We start from the raw sequence: 18,803 nt of genomic DNA on the forward strand, positions 1-18,803 counted from the left end.
TGACGAGTTGACGAGTACGTACTCGGGCTTATATGTGCAAATTGTATTGGTTTAAAGTTGTAGGAATTTTTAAGTATTAAATTGGAAATTTGCTGGCACTTATTAAATCCTTATTTGTAATGCCTCGTTCTTTTATTTGTCAAATTTGTTTTATATGATAATTTGGTGTGATTGCTACTTTTATTTTTATGTGGATTCCATGTGCTAGTTGAGTGGATATTTTCTGGAAATAATTACATTTTGGATTTTTCATCTGCAAATAATTATTAAATAAGTTTAAATGGAGACGATAATATATTTATTAGAAAATTTGATTTAAGAAGAGGTTGTTCTTGCTGAGTTATTCTTCCGTCTTTGATGTTGCATATTTACTTTTGGGACTACGAGGCGATACCTCGGGAGATCCCCCTGCTTGCATATTTACTTTTGGGACTACGAGGCGATACCTCGGGAGATCCTCCATGCTTTCATTATACCTCGGGAGATCCCCCATGCTTGCATATTTACTTTTGGGGCTACGAGGCGATACCTCGGGAGATCCCCCCTGCTTGCATATTTACTTCTGGGACTATGAGGAGATACCTCGGGAGATCCCCCCCTGCTTGCATATTTACTTTTAGGATTACGAGGAGTTACCTCGGGAGATCCCCCTGTCGTGCATATTTACTTTTGGGACTACGAGGTGGTACCTCGAGAGATCCCCTTGTTGTTTACCTCTATTTGTTGTGTTGTTATCTTTCTAAAAAAATTCATTGTTCACTTCTCAGTTATTTCATTATATTAGTATATCTTCTGCCTTGTGAATTATCCGTGCATTTGTGATATAAAATATGGGCACGAGGTGCAGTGAGTAAATGATGATAATATTGGCATGTGAGTTGTCCGTGCGTTGTGATAGAGATATGGGCACGAGGTGCCATGGAAATATGAACGTGGGCTGAGACCTATAGCTTTTATGATTATGAAATGAGGTGTCACATGGTGACTTTTACTTGAAAGGTATTTATTTGAAGAATTATATTCGAAAGATATTTATATAAAAGGACTTTTAATTGAAAGATATTTATTTGAAGAATTATATTCGGCAGATATTTATTTAAAATGATTTTCTTTTTACTTGAAAGGTATTTATTTGAAGAATTTTATTAGAAAAATATTTATTTAAAAGGATTTTTACTTGGAAGGTATTTATTTGAAGAATTATATTCGAAAGATATTTATTTGAAGAATTATATTCAAAAAAAAAATATTTGAAGAATTATATTCGAAAGATATTTATTTGAAATAATTATATTCGTAAGATAATTATTTGAAAGAATTATATTCTAAATATTTCTATACAAAAAAAACTTGTAGATAAAAGATGTATATTTTAAAGGACTTGATTTATTGGTTGTGCTAGTGTTCATTATTTGTTTGGGCAATATTTGTGGTGTTCTTGCTGCCTTGTTGTTGATATCACTAGTTGATTATTATTGCTATCACTGTTATCTGTTTTCTATTATTTTTGTATGCTATGTTGCACATGTTATTTGACTAGTGAGTGTCTTGACTGTACCTCATTACTACTCCACCGAGGTTAGTCTTGATACTTACTGGGTACCGACTGTGGTGTACTCATATTACACTACTGCACATTTTTGTGCAGAGCCAGGTATTGGAGATTTCGGACTGGGGCAGAGTTAGTGTGTTGATCGCAAGGATTCAAGGTAGATCTGTTCGGTCGTCGCAGTCCCTTGAAGTCTTTCTATTTTTATTGTACTGTCAACTCTTATTCGAACAGTATTGTATATTCGATCCTTGAGATCATTGCATGTATTCAGTTAGAGTTCGTGACTCAGTATTACCAGTCTTGGGAGGCTATTATATTTGTTTCCGCTTTTGGTATTGACACTTGTTTTAAATTATAATAAATAAAAAAAATGGCTTGAAATGTATTTATAATCGGATACGGCAGCAGCCCAGACATAGACCGAATTAGGGGCCTAAACTCTTGAGTAGATTGCCCATGGAAAGGAGCTTACTCCAAGATCTGACTCCGCCCGTGTAGGAGTTCGGGAAGGCCAGAAGTAAACAAAGAGCGGTAGAAGAGAATAAAGTGTTGCGCCCATTCTTTGATTACCTAGTCTTAGAGACTAAGCGCCATCACGACGCCCGTGGTAGGATTTTAGGTCGTGACACTAGGTAAGCCTAACACTTACTGAATTAATAGAAAAATTTAACCAACAACTGTTAAATATGAAATAGAAATCTCTATACAAAACTTACAATCCCAAAACAGTTAGTACAAGTCATAAGCTCTACTGAGTTTGTTAGAAAATCCCTAAATACAACTGTTTCGGAATAGAAATAAACAGTATAGATATAATATCAGAGGGTGACTTCGAGACCTGCGAACGCGACAACAGGTTTACCTTGAGTCTTCACAACAAATCCCGAATAGCTAGCTATTGATCAACCAACTCCGAAATACCTGGATCTGCACAAAAATATGCAGAAAGAAAAGCATAAGTACACCACAGCGGTACCCAGTAAGTATCAAGACTAATCTCGGCGGAGTAGTGACGAGGGACAGTCAAGACACCTACTAGACTAAACAACCTGATCAAGTATAAATGTAAGACTAACAAGGGACAATATCAATATAAAGCTAGACATGTTGACAATAATAAAATAATGCTTGTAATAGGAAACTAAAGCAACAATTAGCAATGAGGCACAACAGGTAACGACGCTGTGGAGTAATTTGAACGTAGTCTATGTCCGGTGAGACCAAATAAAGAAAAACAAGTATCAACTCAATAAGAACCACCGCTTTCACAACCGATTTATTCAAGGATTTCCACGAGATACCAAACTTCATAATCACAAATCACGGGTCCCAATTCATGAACCCTAATCACTTGGCATCTTGTGCCCATATTACAATTCATAACCGCATAGACGACTCACTTGCCAAGAATAACAATATCTAATATTCGCACGGACCACTCATGTGCCAACAATAACAATGACTCGTGACTGCACTGACAACTCACGTGCCAACAGAATAACTCTCACACCTAAGGCAAGTATACATGAATACATGTAAATGGTCAATAACATCATGATTCATCTTCTTAAACCTATATGGGTGATTTATTTACGTGTATGCATGTGGAAGTATTCCACCACAATTCAAGTCAACAAGTAAGAGTAGAGACAATGAATGTCACATAAGAAATGAACACCCCAAAATGTACACGGTATAACTCACACAAGGTAGGCACACCACTACACAAATATTAACAATAACAATGTCCCCACGCCATCACAAGTCATCACAAATAATTCCCCGATATAGCCCACCTTGTCTCGCCACCTGTGCAATAATAAAGTAAATGCCCGCCTTGTCTCGCCGCACGCACACAATAATATTCTCACATTCTCTCGCCACATGCGCAACCCACATATATAGCCCGCCTTGTCACACCGCATGTGTAAATATCAATAATAACAACAATACAGATAACTCACGTGCGAACACCCCGACAATCCTCACAACAATACCACGTGTGCCAAAACATAACAACACTATAAAATGACTTTCACAACATATGCCCATATGCCACAACATTTCCTCAAAATAATTTCAGTACCACAACCACGCATAGCCCTTGGCTCAACAACACTGAGTACAATAGCAACAACAACCATAACACGAATATAACAAGTAAATCAACACAAGAACTTCAGAACACAAAGAAACGGAAGAACGAGCTCACAAAGAAAGACACAACAGAGAATAATTGTCTCAACAAGAATAGCTCAACAAGGGAGAGATAATGTGTAATAATGATTCCACAAAAGTACAATTCGACGATAAGAGAGATAACATGAATCAATGACCTCAAATAAGAATACGTCAACAATGAAAGGATAACAAACTTCAATTAAGGCTAATCAATTAAGGAAGAGATAATAGTAATTTCAATTAATATTAAGCAATTACGAAATATATATTAATAACTTCAATTAGGGTTAAGCAATTACAGAAGAGATAATATGACAATAAAAGAGGCAACAATTTCAATTAAGGCACATAAGAGTTTAATTGCCAGTAAGGGTAGAACATGAATCAATTAATTCCAAATAATACACGTAAGGGTGGATTTATTAAATGGATGATTTAACATGACAAAACAACTTCATATCTAATGAACATAAGAACCTAAGAGCCCTAAACAATCAAATTTCCACAATTAAGCTCGAGTACGTACTCGTCACCTCGCGTACACGGCCTTCACATGACACAATTAGCACAAATGACTCAAATCCTAAGGGGTAGTTCTCCCACACAAAGTTAGGCAAGATACTTATCTCAAAGAAGCTAGATTTATACTCAAATTAGCTTTTCCTTTACAAATTCACCTCCGCTCGGCTCAATCTAGCCAAAGACGACTTAAATACATCAAACAATACAAGAGAAAATAATTTCAATTAACAAAGCTATGATCTTTATATAATTTCTAAAAAGTCAACAAAAGTCAACTTCGGGCTCGTCCGGTCAAAACCCGAGTCAAGAGGGGTAGATTTTGACTACCCATAGCCCCACGAGTTCAAATACGTGATTTATTTTCAAGTTAGAGTTCAATTCGACTCTCAAATCAAGAAATTCCATATTTTCAAAATTTAGACAAAATTCCCAATTTTTCACTTTGATTATCACTATTTTGATGTTAAAACTCAAATATAATCATGAAATACAATAGAAATTGAACAAGGGTACTTACCCAACGATTGTAGATGAAATTTCTCTCTCAAAATTGCCCACTCTCGGACCTAAGGTTCAAAAATATCAAAAAATGAAGCAAAAACCCGAATTACACATCTGAAAACAAGTTGCAGACGTCGCATTTGTGATAATTGCGAACCCTCGCAAAAACGAAGAAGCCCTAGCAATTGCGAATAAGAACATGGTTGGAAAATATCGCAATTACGATAATTGCGAACCCTCGCAAAAACGAAGAAGCCTTAGCAATTGCGAATAAGAACATGGCTGGAAAATATCGCAATTGCGATAAAATGTTCGCAAATGCGAACTAGAATATGGAAGAAGTCGCAAATGCCATCAAATGTTCCTATTTGCGATCCCCGGGATACTACACCAGAAACCAACAGTCTTCCCCGAAACGAAAATGGGCATAACTCTCTCATACGATGTCCAAATTCGACGATTCTTTTTTCTATGGCTTCTTAATTACAATACGGCTTTGATAAAAACTGAATTTGGAGCTCATTTGATATATGTGGTACCATTAATGCTTGAAGAAATAACTTCGAAATATCAAAAACAAGCACAACACAAGCTAAACCTATCCGAAACCAACTCAAGCCCCTCGCGACTCCGTACGAACATACCAATAAGTCCCAAAATATAATACGAACCTGGTTGAGTCCTTAAATCACATCAAATAACGTCAAAACTACGAATCGTACCTCGAATCAAACTTATAAATTTCCAAATCTTCCAACTTCCAAACTCATGCCGAAACATATCAAATCAATCCGGAATGACCTCAAATTTTGCATGCAAGTCCCAAATGATATAACAAAGCTAATCTAACGTCAGAATCGCAATCCGAGCGCAATATCAACCGAGTCAACTCCCGGTCAAACCCCTCAACCTTCCAAAACTTCGAGTTTCTAATTTTTGCCAAAATGCTTCAAATTATCCTACGGACCTCCAAATACAAATTCGGACGCACGTCTAAATCTAAAATTACCATACGAAGCTATTGGAATCATCAAAATTCCATTTCGGAGCCGTCTACACAAAAGTTAAATTTCGGTCAACTCTTACCGCTTAAGCTTCTAAAACAAGAATCCTTCTTCCAAATTGATACCGAATCATCCGAAAATCGAACTCGACCACACACGCAAGTCATAACACATAATACAAAACTACTCGAGACCTTAAGCCAGCGAACGAGATGCTAATTCTCAAAACGACCGGTCGGGTCGTTACATGTAAGTTTTTTGTGTCTCATTATTATATGGATTTATAAAAGAAGTTTAAGGTTCTTTTAATATATTTTGATTTTAGGCTATCAATTTTGTCGAGACCACTGTCCCACGAACATGTTGTCAAACCAACTTTATTGAAATTTGATAACTAAATGCCGCATTCACTACCTTAAATGTTCTTGTCGTATTTGTTTTATCTTAATTGAGACTCTATAAAATCTGATTGAGAATGTCATGGATGGACCAGTGGCTTAAGGGAGAGGCTAGTAAAGCCTTGATTTAGTACCTCGAGATATTGAAGCCCAGAGATTTTTAATAGTGAATTTTATATTTTTTTTAGTTTAGATAATATTAAACTTTATAGAAAAATAAATAAGCACAGAAAAATTATAAAAATGATATAAAGAAAGTTTGTCTACTCGTTAACACTAAAATATTTCAGAACTTTGAACTAAACTACTTAAATCTTCATATTAGTAAATACAATTTTTTACAATAATATCAAAGGAAATATATTGTAAATACATGCCTAATATCTTATTTATTTTAATTATCCCTTACTAATATATATATAATAGTATTATTATATAAAATTAACATCTTTATGTCATTTAAGAATATTACACTATAAACAATAAGTACAAGAAAAAAATAACACTTACTTTTTCCATATGTATGTATATCATATATGAATTCTAATATAAAAAAGTAAAAGACCTCTTATTAAAATTTGTCTTTAGGCCACTACTTTTATTGAAACGCCTTTGTGAATCGCCTCTTGAGCTGCCTCTTGCTGTGTCGACAAATATTTGTCTAGGGTTTGGGAGAACCAACGGTGGATGTTTAAAAGCGGAAGCACTAGAATGGCTAAATTATGTTATGCAATAGTGCTTTATATGTACTATGTGCTTTTCATATAGTGGAAAGTTTTTCCAATTAGATCAGTTTCTTGTGTTATTGAGCCGCGCTAGGTGAAAGGTAGAGTTCATACATATTGTTTTAATGAAATTTTTTCTTTTTATTATTTCAAATTAAAGATTCTAATGATTACGTATTAAACAATAGAATAAGGTCCAAATACAATCTTAAAATTTTGTAATTTGTCTTGGGTTTGTATACCGGTTACCTCTCTCTCCATCAAAGTCAATTATCGTTATCTTTCATCATAAATATACTCGTCTTACTAACGTTTTTTACCGTAAAAAAGTTAGTCTAATTCGGTTAATACGATGGAAGCCACATATGAATATATCTAACCATTTTTATTATTAAAGTATATATACAGATCACGGACATGATTCAAATTATTATTGATTGTATGTGTAAACCAGTTTGATAGTTCTTTCATTTGTTTATATGGTTTCACGATAGTGAAAATTTGGTATATAGTCACTTTTTAGGTCGACTATTAGAGTTTAGCCATATTTTAAATTGTATGTATTGGCAAAGTAGCTACTCATTAGTGCTGAAATACAAGTATAGATCTTGCACTCGTAAAGGTTCAAAAACCATGAATTGCTCCTGAATTTTCCTGAATTTTGCACTAGTAAAGGTTCATAATTATAGAAGTACAATGTGTATTAAAAACCAGGAATTATTCATGGATTTACACTAGTAAAGGTTCAAAAATCAACAATCATTCTAGGATTTTAGATTTTGCACTAGTAAAGATTTAAAATCACTGAATTACAATGTGAATTCAAAAACATGAATCATCATAGATTTTGCACTAGTAAAGATTCAAAAATCAGGAATCGTTCCTGAATTTTGCCCAATAAAGGTTAAAAAATTAGGAATCGTTCGTGGGTTTGAAAATTCAATAAATCTTTGAATTACAACATAGTTTGCTGACAAAAGTGAGTTGCTCCAGTGGTGAGCATCTTCCACTTCCAACCAAGAGGTTGTGAGTTCGAGTCACCCCAAGAGCAAGGTAGAGAGTTCTTGGAGGGAGGTAGCCGAGGGTCTATCGGAAACAACCTTTCTACCCCAGGGTAGGGGTAAGTTTTGTGTACAAACTACCCTTCCCAGACCCCACTAGTGAAATTATACTGGGTTGTTGTTGTTGTTTGCTGGGGTTACACTTGTCAACCGATTGCTGGAATGTTTCATATTTTAATTGGGGGCAAAATTGTCAATTTAATCGGACCAGTGATTACTTTGTTGTTATAATTAAAAATATGGATAAACTCTCGGACCCAAGAAACGACTAATACAACTAATTTTATTTCATGATTACAAATATTAGAGCCCGTCTGAACATTCATTAAATAAAGGGGCAAATATGAGACGAACTTAAAAGTGCAGGTGCAGAGTATTTATGAATCAAAAGATAAATATAAGACAAGTCGAATACTTTAGGGGTGAATTTGAACATTTTTCTGCTAATAATTACAACAACTAACGTGGAGATAGTTATGAATTTTTAAAGGAAAATAAAAGCATGAACTATATAAAGGATTCATCTAGTAATATTCCAATTTATTTGGGATTTATGGGTAGCTGACCTTGATTTGCTTAATAACAGATTCGAAGAGAAAGTCAAATTGACTTTTGTTAAATTAGAGGCCTAGAGGGGTTGCCAAGTGATTGATTAGAAAACTATAGGGAAAAGATCACTTTTAGCCCGATGCCGGAACTATTTATATTCGGTAATTACAAAAGCATATAAAATATATATATTTTTCGACAATTATTTTGAGAACGGCTATACAATGTTATTTTCGCACAACCATATATACACAATGGGTCTCTCCTCCTCCTCTAGCGCCCAAAGATCTTCAAAAGGCCCAAAAACATCTAATCTACCTCACTAACACACTCCAAGTTATCTTGGGCCTACAAGATCTCGTTGGCCTGTTCATACTTTATCAGCCCAGCCCATTTGTCACACACTCAGTCTGAGTTCACTCGTCAAGATTCATTCAACATTTCAGTCAGTTGTTGATCCACAGCTAGGGTTGCTTCCAGTTAGACCATAAAGCCAATATGGTACGTTTTTGTTGATCTTCATATCTATTTCCACATTATTATTTGTTAGCAGTTCACTAATTTTCAATCATTTCTGATTTCCTTATGAAAATTATTAGCTGTTCTAAGTCATTTTTTTTTTGCTTTGTAAAGTATAATCTTGATTCTAATCTTTTTCAGTTTTCCTGGATTTTGGCAATTTCCCAGCTCAAATTTGTCTAAAGAACAAAAAAAGAACAAACTTGGAACGACAAACAAGAAAAAAGGAAAGAAGACATAAGGGGCAATAAAAAAAAAGTAAATGATGGCTGGAAATTCTTTAGTCCATGTATCAACAAATTCTACTGTGTTTCCTATCATACCCAGTAGAAGAAATGTGTTGGGGGATCGTTTGTTGTGTGTAAGAACACCAATGAGGCCTAAAAATCAAACCTTTAGTGTAAAGGCAATGTCTGCGAATACGGGTCATAGCCAAGAACAAGAGCAACAACCTGCATCATCTTCCGAGCAAAAAGGTCCGCTTTCTATGATTTTAGATGTTCCAAGGAATATTTGGAGGCGAACAATGCGGCCATTGAGTGATTTTGGGTTTGGAAGGAGGAGTATCTGGGAAGGTGGGGTCGGGTTGTTTATTGTTTCGGGTACAGTGTTGTTGGCACTCAGCTTGGTTTGGTTGAGAGGGTTTCAGTTGCGGTCTAGGTTCAGGAAGTATTTGGCTGTGCTTCAGTTTGAGCAGGCTTGTGGCATTTGCACTGGCACGCCTGTTAGAATCAGAGGAGTGAATATTGGTAATGTGATTCGAGTCAATCCCTCCTTGAGAAATGTTGAAGCTGTTGTTGAGGTGAGTAACATGTAAATTTGCACTGATGCTTTTGCTGAACCCTTTTACTATTCTATCTTTTATTTTTTAAAAGTAATTGTAGTTGTTTCCATAGTTGCTTGTGAATGCGTTGATTTAAGAAAATTGATGTGTGTGTGTTTATAGGTTGAAGATGACAAGATAATAATTCCTCGAAACTCATTAGTTGAGGTGAACCAATCTGGTCTTATCATGGAAACGATGATTGATATTACACCTCGAGATCCAATCCCAGTACCTTCTGTAGGGCCCCTGCATCCGGATTGTGCTAAAGAGGGTCTGATAATTTGCGACAGGCAAAAGATAAAAGGATATCAAGGGGTTAGTTTAGATGCATTGGTTGGAATATTCACTCGTCTTGGCCGTGAGGCAGAAGAAATTGGTTTGTCCAATGCCTATGCGCTGGCCGAGAGAGTTCTATCTGTTGTTGAGGAGGCTCGGCCATTGCTTACAAAGGTTTGATGCACTTTACATTTAACCTCCCCTTTTTTGTTTTTGTGCGAATTTTTGGATGCCATTTAATGAAATTCCCTTACTTCATCAATTTTTTTAATTTCTTTCTGCTCTTCTCTCTTTATATTTCACAACTTCTCTTCTAATAAGGAATTCATTAAGAACATGTGCTTAAGCTTAGGTTAAATAACACATCCTATGGAAGTGTAGTGTGTGACTTGTGAGTTGCACTTTGAATGTTATGAACTTCCGTCCTCTTTGCCAGCATCTGTATAAAGAGCATTAGTGAAATATTTCAGTGTGTGACGAAACTTGCAAGTTGGACAGCATTTTATCTGGAGAACTTTCAATTAAGAGAGCTTGTGAAGTTGATAATGTGTTTCTAGAAGTGTAGAGAGTGGCACACTGAGTTCATTAGCTCTGGCAAGCCCAAATTAGATTGTATTCTGAGTATGTGACTTGGGCAGAGGAAAAATGTGAATGGATTGTCCGACTAGATCTACTCGATTTCTTTGCAAATTTTTTTTGATGAAGGATATGCTTTATTTGCTATGTTTGTATATGTCAGAGGTGCATGATAAATTGAAGTGAGTTGAATATCTTGGTTTGGTTTTACGGATAAGGGTCTGATTTGCCCCTCTACTATTATAAATAGGTCTTATTTACCCTCCGTTTAATTTTTCTATCAAAAATATCCTTACCATTATAAATTAGGTTCAAATTTACCCCTTAAATGTTAAAAAAAGTTACATTTGCCCTTCGTTATACTTTAGGATCATATTTACCCCTCTACTCTTCAAAAAGGGTTACATTTGCCCTTCGTTATACTTTCTTGACAGACTTATCCTTACCATTATACCCTACATTTACCCTCATTCGGTTAGATCGCCATGTCCCACCTTTGCTTTCCTACAATGGGGCCTATGTGGATTTTTTTTTCTTCCAATTTAAATATGGTAACCTATTTAAGATAATTTAACCCGCCTACCCAATTTAAATAAGACACACTAACTAAAATAAATAGAAATCATAATTCCCAATCCGCCCCCACCCCCACCCCCACTCATCCATCTTTCTTCTCCGGGTCAGCTCCATATTTTTTGGAGAGCGAGAAAATTTTGGACAGTCAGTGAATGAAACTATAGTGTTATCTCTAATTGATTTATTTAATTATTTCACCTTTGTCTATGTTAATTTGTTTCCCTTTAATACTTAGGAGTTAGGAGACATGAATCACTCAATGATGGTTTGAAGTGTTTGTAGAGATACAACTCTGTAAAGTCTAAACTGGGTCAATTGACCATGATTGATTCATGAAAAGCAATTTCCTGATACGGTATTTATGAAAGATTGTGCGAAATACAATAGTTATAGCAGCGGCAACATATTGGCAAACAATAACTTTGAACTCAAAATCACTAATCTAATACAGCTCACAATTATTGCAGTAACCAAAGTAAATTACAAGAAGTTGCACAACAATGGAGTTAATGAAGTCTTATTTAAATTGGGTGGGCAGGTTAAATTATCTTAAATAGGTGACCATATTTAAATTGGAAGAAAAAGAAATCCACATAGGCGCCATGTAGGAAAACAAAGGTGGGACATGGCGATCTACCGGATGAGGGTAAATGTAGGGTATAATTGTAAGGATAAATATGTCAAGAAAGTATAACGAAGAGCAAATGTAACTCATTTTGAAGAGTAAAGGGGTAAATATGATCCTAAAGTATAACGAAGGGCAAATGTAACCCATTTTAACGTGTAAGGGGTAAATATGAACCTAATGTATAACTGTAAGGATATTTTTGATAGAAAACGTAAACAGAGGGTAAATAAGGCCTATTTATGTTAGTAGAGGGGCAAATCAAACTCTTATCCGTTGGTTTTAATATCTATTTTTGTGTACTGATTTTTAAAATTCATTGGACATAGTGGAACTATTAAAGAAGTGCTTCAGAATATGATTATAAGTTTGTTTGATTATTATCAGATTTAGTACGTCTGTCTGTTAGAGAATTCTGTCGAAAACCCACATTTTGTGCTTCATGCGCCATTTCTATCTGCGGGAAAAATGCTCAAGTTTCGACAATTTTCTATCTAATCCAGTTTGGAGTTATAGATGTCCATTTAGTACACTAATTTGGCATGTAGTGCATATTCTACATATGTCAAAAGCAACTGGATAGCTATTATTTGGTTGTCAGATGCCAGGTGGTCAATGTAAAACTATGATTAGTCAGTACTGCTGCAACATGTGTTTGCTATACCGCATTCATCAGTATCAAGCCATAGCGCCATTTGTAGATGGGGAAGGGGTGGGGTGGGGGGTAAACTGAAACAGTTGTCAATGTTGAGCATAAAATTGCACTTATCCTATTGTGCTGCTTGAGCAATTTATGTGGTGTTCACAGGCATGTAGTATATTCTCATATATGAATATTGTACCTTTGATGTAGTGACATCTCAGATTCAAGCCATGGCTGAGGATGTCCAACCTTTACTAGCTGATGTTCGTGATAGTGGCTTACTGAAGGAAGTTGAGAGTTTGACGAGAAGTTTGACACTAGCTTCTGAGGATATAAGGTGAATCTATAATTTATGTTAGTTCCCTTAACTGGAGATATCCTATTATCAACTGTTTAACCAGCATTTTGAAGATCTCTTTGCAACTTTTCGGTATAACTCAATGAATGCAGATATTACTATAATTAAAGGAAATCTATAAGAAGGGTGGCGTGCCTTGAAATGCTTGATCTCTCACTTTGTCTCTCCCTTCCTCAACTTCAACTTCTCTCTATCTCCACCAGTCTCATAGGATCTTTAATGGAGTTATAGCATTGCTACTCATGAAGAATCTAAGAATCTACCCTAAAACTCTCAAGCAATCTGTGTAGTACAAGACCTTTATAAACCCTTTGAAGGCCCCTACACAACCTATATGGGGCAATTATATAACTCAACATCCTCCCTCACTTGTAACTGATTTTTGTTTTACACGTGTTATTCGAACATTAGTGAGATGTTCACAGAAAAGATTGGCTTTGATACCATGTAAAAGAATCCAACCAAACCTTACAAAGTTTTCTAAAAAAGACTGTAAAAAAGACTATGGGAAAGAATCCGAGCATTCAACCAAACCTTCCGACAGCGGTTCGAGTAGCCTAAGACCTTTATAAATCCCTTTGTAAGCACCTACACAACTCATGTGATACAACTATGAAACTCAACGTTTCCCTTAATACAGATGTCAAATAAAATTTCTCCAAACTTGGTCATCCCATGCTATTAGACCCTGGTCCGCAGAAACTGTCATGACCTCCAAGGAGCTTGAACGATCATCCTTTAAGCCATGTTGTTGTCTCAGCCATTTGAACAAGAAATGCAAAGAGGATTCAGTAAAAGTAAATCATAGGATGTACTTGATACTTGTTACTTTGGCTGAGAATGGGACTAAGCGAACAAATTAAGTTTTGCTCATGCTTCTCACCTGTTAGGCCAAAAATTCTGTAGCTTAATTTGGAGTAAACAAGGCTAATGAAAGAAAAAGTTCAATCAAGCAGCTAGCGAGTTTAACGAGAATATGTACTTTACACTACCCACTGCATTGCTTAACAAACACATTTCACAGATATAAAAATAAGGCACTACATTCAGAGGGTAACAAATAATTACACACTGTATGCATATGAATATGTTATATACCAGTTGACTGTATCTTAATGCCTGTGTGAGCTATATGTGGTTTGTACACTTTTTATTTATTTATTTTTATCTTTTTTAAATTCGAGAACCACCTAGTTCACATCGTGGAGCTCTAGATGTGATGCGTCTTTCTTTTCCGAGATATATGTGATCTGCGTTAAAACCTGTGTCAATTCATTCAACATTTGGAAGACATAGCTATCCCTGAAACCTTGAGATTTGTATTTATCGAGCATATTGACCCATATACATTACTTCACCCAAACTTTCATTTATGTGTCTTAGTTTGATTGGCCGCAAAGGTGTGTATAACATATCAAGGCTTGAACCCTGGTCTCCAAGGTTTGCAACTCACTTCATTGACCAGTAGGCCATACCGTTGGGTGCTTTCCTGGTGGAGTACATGTAATATACAAAAGGGTTAAAGGTTTCTAATTTCCTTATATAAGCAGTGAGTTTCTTCTATTGACAACAAAAACAAAGTTCAAAAGCTTGTAGCTCTTCTAGTTGATGCATAAGTTATGGACACTTTGAGGTTGCCTCTCTTACCGTTTGCTTTAGGCATATGGCAAAACAATGTCACTATATGCTTATGGTCTTTTATGAACGGAATTGCAGGAGAGTACACTCCACGGTCATGACTCCTGAGAACACTGAATTGGTACGGAAGTCCATATATACGCTGGTCTTCACCTTGAAGAATATTGAGGTAATTTCCTGTGTGGTATAGCCATTCTAATATGTGGCAATTGCTTTCATGCTTTGTGATTCGTCATTTGTTGCATTCCGCAGAGCATTAGCTCCGATATTATGGGATTCACTGGCGATGAAGCTACTAGGCGCAACTTGAAAGTGCTTATCAAAACACTAAGCAGGTTATTGTAAGGTTGGCAGAATGTTGAATCAGATAAATGGCTTGCAATATTTGCCTAAGTGGTTCCAGAAAACCACAAAGCTTACTCTGTTTGGCAACGAGAGTCCCATGGGGCTATGTGTTACACAGGGTTTATGGCTGGTTTCTGCTAATCTGGTCAGTAGTTTACAACTTTTGATCTGTAGGATTTTTAGGTGTGAAGGCTTCCTTTTCAAATTCCATCTGTGTAATGTCATTGAAGATTGTCTCATAAGTATGAGACTGAAATTTGATTCTTCTGTCACATTGCTTTCAGTTTCCTAATATCAATTCTTGTCCAACCGATAACACATTTGTATTATTTTTTGTCTCATGGAAATTCCTATATATGGTTTTTGAAATTTGCTAGTCCTTCCTAATCAGGAGTGTCATTGGACATGTGGTGAAGTGGTTCCTATAATTTCCTTTTGCAATTTTCAATTCCGGATCGACATATTTTCATTTCAGCATCCGCAGCCATTCCAAACTTTAGCTGACTATTAGCCTGCCAAGCTTCTAAAATCAGAAGATGCTTAATTTGAGAAAGTGTTTTTTCTCAAAAGTGTTTTTTCGCAGTTTGTGTTTGGCTATTTAATTAGAAAAATATTTCTGAGAATCAATTAGTGTTTGACCAAGCTTTTTAAAAGTATTTTAAGTGTATTTTTTTCAAAAGTGTTATTCAAAAAAGTGCTTCTGAGAAGTTATTTTTCTCATTTTCTCCAAAACTGCTTCCGCTTTTATTTAAAAGTATTTTTTTTTCTTCTAAAAGCTTGGCCAAACACTTAAAACTTTGAAAAAAAAGTTCAGTTTGGCCTTGAAGAACCTTGGCCAAATAGGATAGGCTATATGGCATATTTCATGGTCAAATTATTTGCAAGGTGCAAGTTTTGAAGTTGCCAAGTCCTTAATTTTTTATTTTATCTTTTGGGGGAAAAAAAATAGAAAGGAAAAAGTATTATGTCGTACATCAATTTTGAAACAATATTTGTTACTCTTTATCTTATTTAGTACTTCTTTACACAATCAACTGTAATTAATAGTTCTCAAACTGTGAGTCCCCACCATATTTGCAGCTTGGAGTTCTAGGTGTGGTTGGGGAGATCTTCATCTTGTTTCACACAGGAGTATTCATAAGTCAGTTTATTACGGGGAAAAGACCCAAAAATGACCTTGTGGTATTCGAAATGGATCAATTATAACTCCCGTTTAAATTTGAATCCAAAAATGACCCTGCCGTTATAAAATGAGTCTAATAATGCCCTTGTGTTATTCAAAATGGATCAATAATGCCCTGGATTTTTTATTTTTAAAAATGCTTTTAAAAACTGAAAAATATATATTCTGTAAAAACTAGAAAAAGAAAGGAATTTGCAAAATATATATTTTTAAGTCTTTTCAGTTTTTTTAAAGTATATATTTTTTTTAAAAAACTGGAAAAAAAAAACTCTCCTAAAGTAGTGGACTACATATGCATTAGTTTTAAAATAAATGTACTAATAGGATTCCTAAAGGTAATCATGTAGGATTCATAACGTGTAGTATTATGTCCTAAAACTAATAGGATTACAAGGCTAATGTCTAGAATTCCGATTATATATATATATATATATATATATATATATATATATATAGAGAGAGAGAGAGAGAGAGAGAGAGAGAGAGAGATGGTCTTTCTTTAATTGAAGGGTACAATAGCGTGGGTCAGGCAGCGGGTAATCAGGCGGGTCACGTCTAATTTAAGATTAGATGGACTAACAGCCTTGGATGAGTGTCCAATCCGTCAAGTTAGGGATATATGTGTCTCAATAATAAGACGGTAAGGGCTTTTCAAAACCAATAGTATAAGGAGGATAATTTTAAACAATTTCTAATAGTAGAGGACTTTTTCCATACGAATTTTATACACTTTTTCGACTTTCGAATGTAAATAGTTTTTGGTGTGGGTTAAAAGTGATAATACTTTTTTTTATGGTTTGAAGCACCAACTAACATATGATGGAAATGCACTGTTATGAAAACTCCGATGCCATGATACGAATTTTAGTGATTCTAATAACGGAGAAGGTCCAAATATACCCCTTTACTTTCAAAAATGGTCAAAGAATACCCCTCGTTATACTATTGGGTTATCTATACCCTTGCAGTCATACTTTGGGTTCAAATATACCCCTCATTTAAACGGAAGGACACATGTCATCCTCTTATTAGCCAATTCTAAATATCTCCTAATTAATTAAAAATACCCATAATCCATACCCGAAAAATAAATTTATAAAATATTTTTTTTTGTACAAAAACTGGAAAAAATCGATTTTTTTTTACTAAAAACTGAAAAAACGAAAATATTTTTTTCCAGTTTTTACAAAAAAACTGTTTTAAAAAAAACTGAAATAAACTTTCTAAAACTATATTTTTGTAAAAACTGAAAAATAATTTTCTAAAGCAATTACAAACGGGAAAAAAACTGATTTATTTTTAACTAAAAACTGAAAAAATCGAAAATATTTTTTTCTAGTTTTTAGAAAAACATTGCTTTTAAAAAAAATTGAAAAATAATTTCTAAAGCAATTTGTTTTTTGTAAAAACTAAAAAACAAAAACTGAAAAGCAATATTTTTGTAAAAAATAGAAAAAAACAATTTTTTTTCCAGTTTTTAGTTAAAAAAAATTCAGTTTTTTCAGTTTTTAATTGCTTTAGGAAATTATTTTTCAGTTTTGTTATCTAGTCTTTACAAAAACATTGTTTTAAAAAATATTTTTTAGTTTTTTTTAAAGCAGATTTTTTTGTAAAAAATGAAAAAAAAATATTTTCTTTTTTTCAGTTTTTAGTAAAAAAACAATCAGTTTTTTCCAGTTTTTACAAAAAAAAAATTGCTTTATAAAATTATTTTTCGGGTATGGATAATGGATATTTTTAATTAATTAGGAGATATTTAGAATTGGCCAATAAGACGATGACATGTGTCCCTTCGTTTAAATGAGGGGTATATTTGAACCCAAAGTATGACTACAGGGGTATAGATAACCCAATAGTATAACAAAGGATACTCTTAAACTATTTTCGAAAGTACATGAATATATTTAGACCTTCTCCATTCTAATAATAGTTGTCGGCAAATGTTGGTTGCTAGTCTATAAAGTAAAGTTTGAAGGGGTTCTTTAATTCATCTCAATTCTTCTACTATTTATGAGAGTTCTCTGGTTCGAACTCCCAAAAAAAAAAAAAAAAAACCTTATAAGAGTTGTTTCCCTTTAATGAGACCTACACAAACTAAGAGCTAGTTTGGACATAATATTTCTTTCACTTTTTTCGAAAAATTTTCACGTTTTTTCGAAATTATTGTTTGACCATAAAATTTCCACTTTTCACTTGAAAATGAATTTTGAAATTTTTCGAAAATTTGAAAAACTCTAAAAAGTTGTATTTCAAAATTTTCACTCAGATCACTTACAAAAATTCAAAAACAACCCAAAATTATATTCATGTCCAAACACAACTCCAATTTTCAAATACCATTTTCACCTGAAATTATTTTTACTTTTTTTGGAATTTTATAATTCTTGTGTCCAAATGCCCACTAAATCTAAATTAGTCGGACCAATAAATGTCGATTACCAAATAGTGATGCTAATCTTTTTTAATACAATTTCTCTTCATTCTGAATTATGATGGAGGAGCCACTTGTATTATGACATGTAGTGTGTAGTGCATATGTTAAATTGGACATTACCATTGGCTTTAGCGTACCATTCTAGAACATGGAGTTTTATTTTAGTTAAGGAATTTCTTTAAAAAACTAAATTTTGGATTGTTTTAGTGGCTATGAATTTGGTGCTTTCATTTTACTTGGAGATTAAATAAGACAACAGAAAAGAAAGAAAACTTTAACGTTCTCCTTTAAAATTTGTCCTTGATCGTAAA

At 34.3% G+C, this 18,803-nt stretch overlaps 1 protein-coding gene across 2 annotated transcripts; it reads left to right on the forward strand.

The window, feature by feature from the left end:
* Window positions 1–8,879: 8,879 nt before the first annotated feature.
* Window positions 8,880–15,262, forward strand: LOC107762712 (protein TRIGALACTOSYLDIACYLGLYCEROL 2, chloroplastic). 2 transcript variants are annotated; one of them, XM_075234468.1, is made up of 6 exons: window positions 8,880–8,994; window positions 9,181–9,814; window positions 9,959–10,288; window positions 12,756–12,871; window positions 14,609–14,699; window positions 14,783–15,262. In XM_075234468.1, the coding sequence occupies exons 2-6, from the start codon at window positions 9,275–9,277 to the stop codon at window positions 14,873–14,875; spliced, it is 1,170 nt and encodes a 389-aa protein (XP_075090569.1). In that variant the 5' UTR covers window positions 8,880–8,994; window positions 9,181–9,274; the 3' UTR covers window positions 14,876–15,262. The 2 variants fall into 2 exon arrangements, with proteins under 2 accessions (XP_075090569.1, XP_075090568.1); XM_075234467.1 differs by having other exon boundaries at window positions 8,886–8,994; window positions 9,154–9,814.
* Window positions 15,263–18,803: the final 3,541 nt, after the last annotated feature.

This window comes from Nicotiana tabacum, chromosome 17 (genome assembly GCF_000715075.1).
Source record: "Nicotiana tabacum cultivar K326 chromosome 17, ASM71507v2, whole genome shotgun sequence".
NCBI lineage: Eukaryota > Viridiplantae > Streptophyta > Magnoliopsida > Solanales > Solanaceae > Nicotiana > Nicotiana tabacum.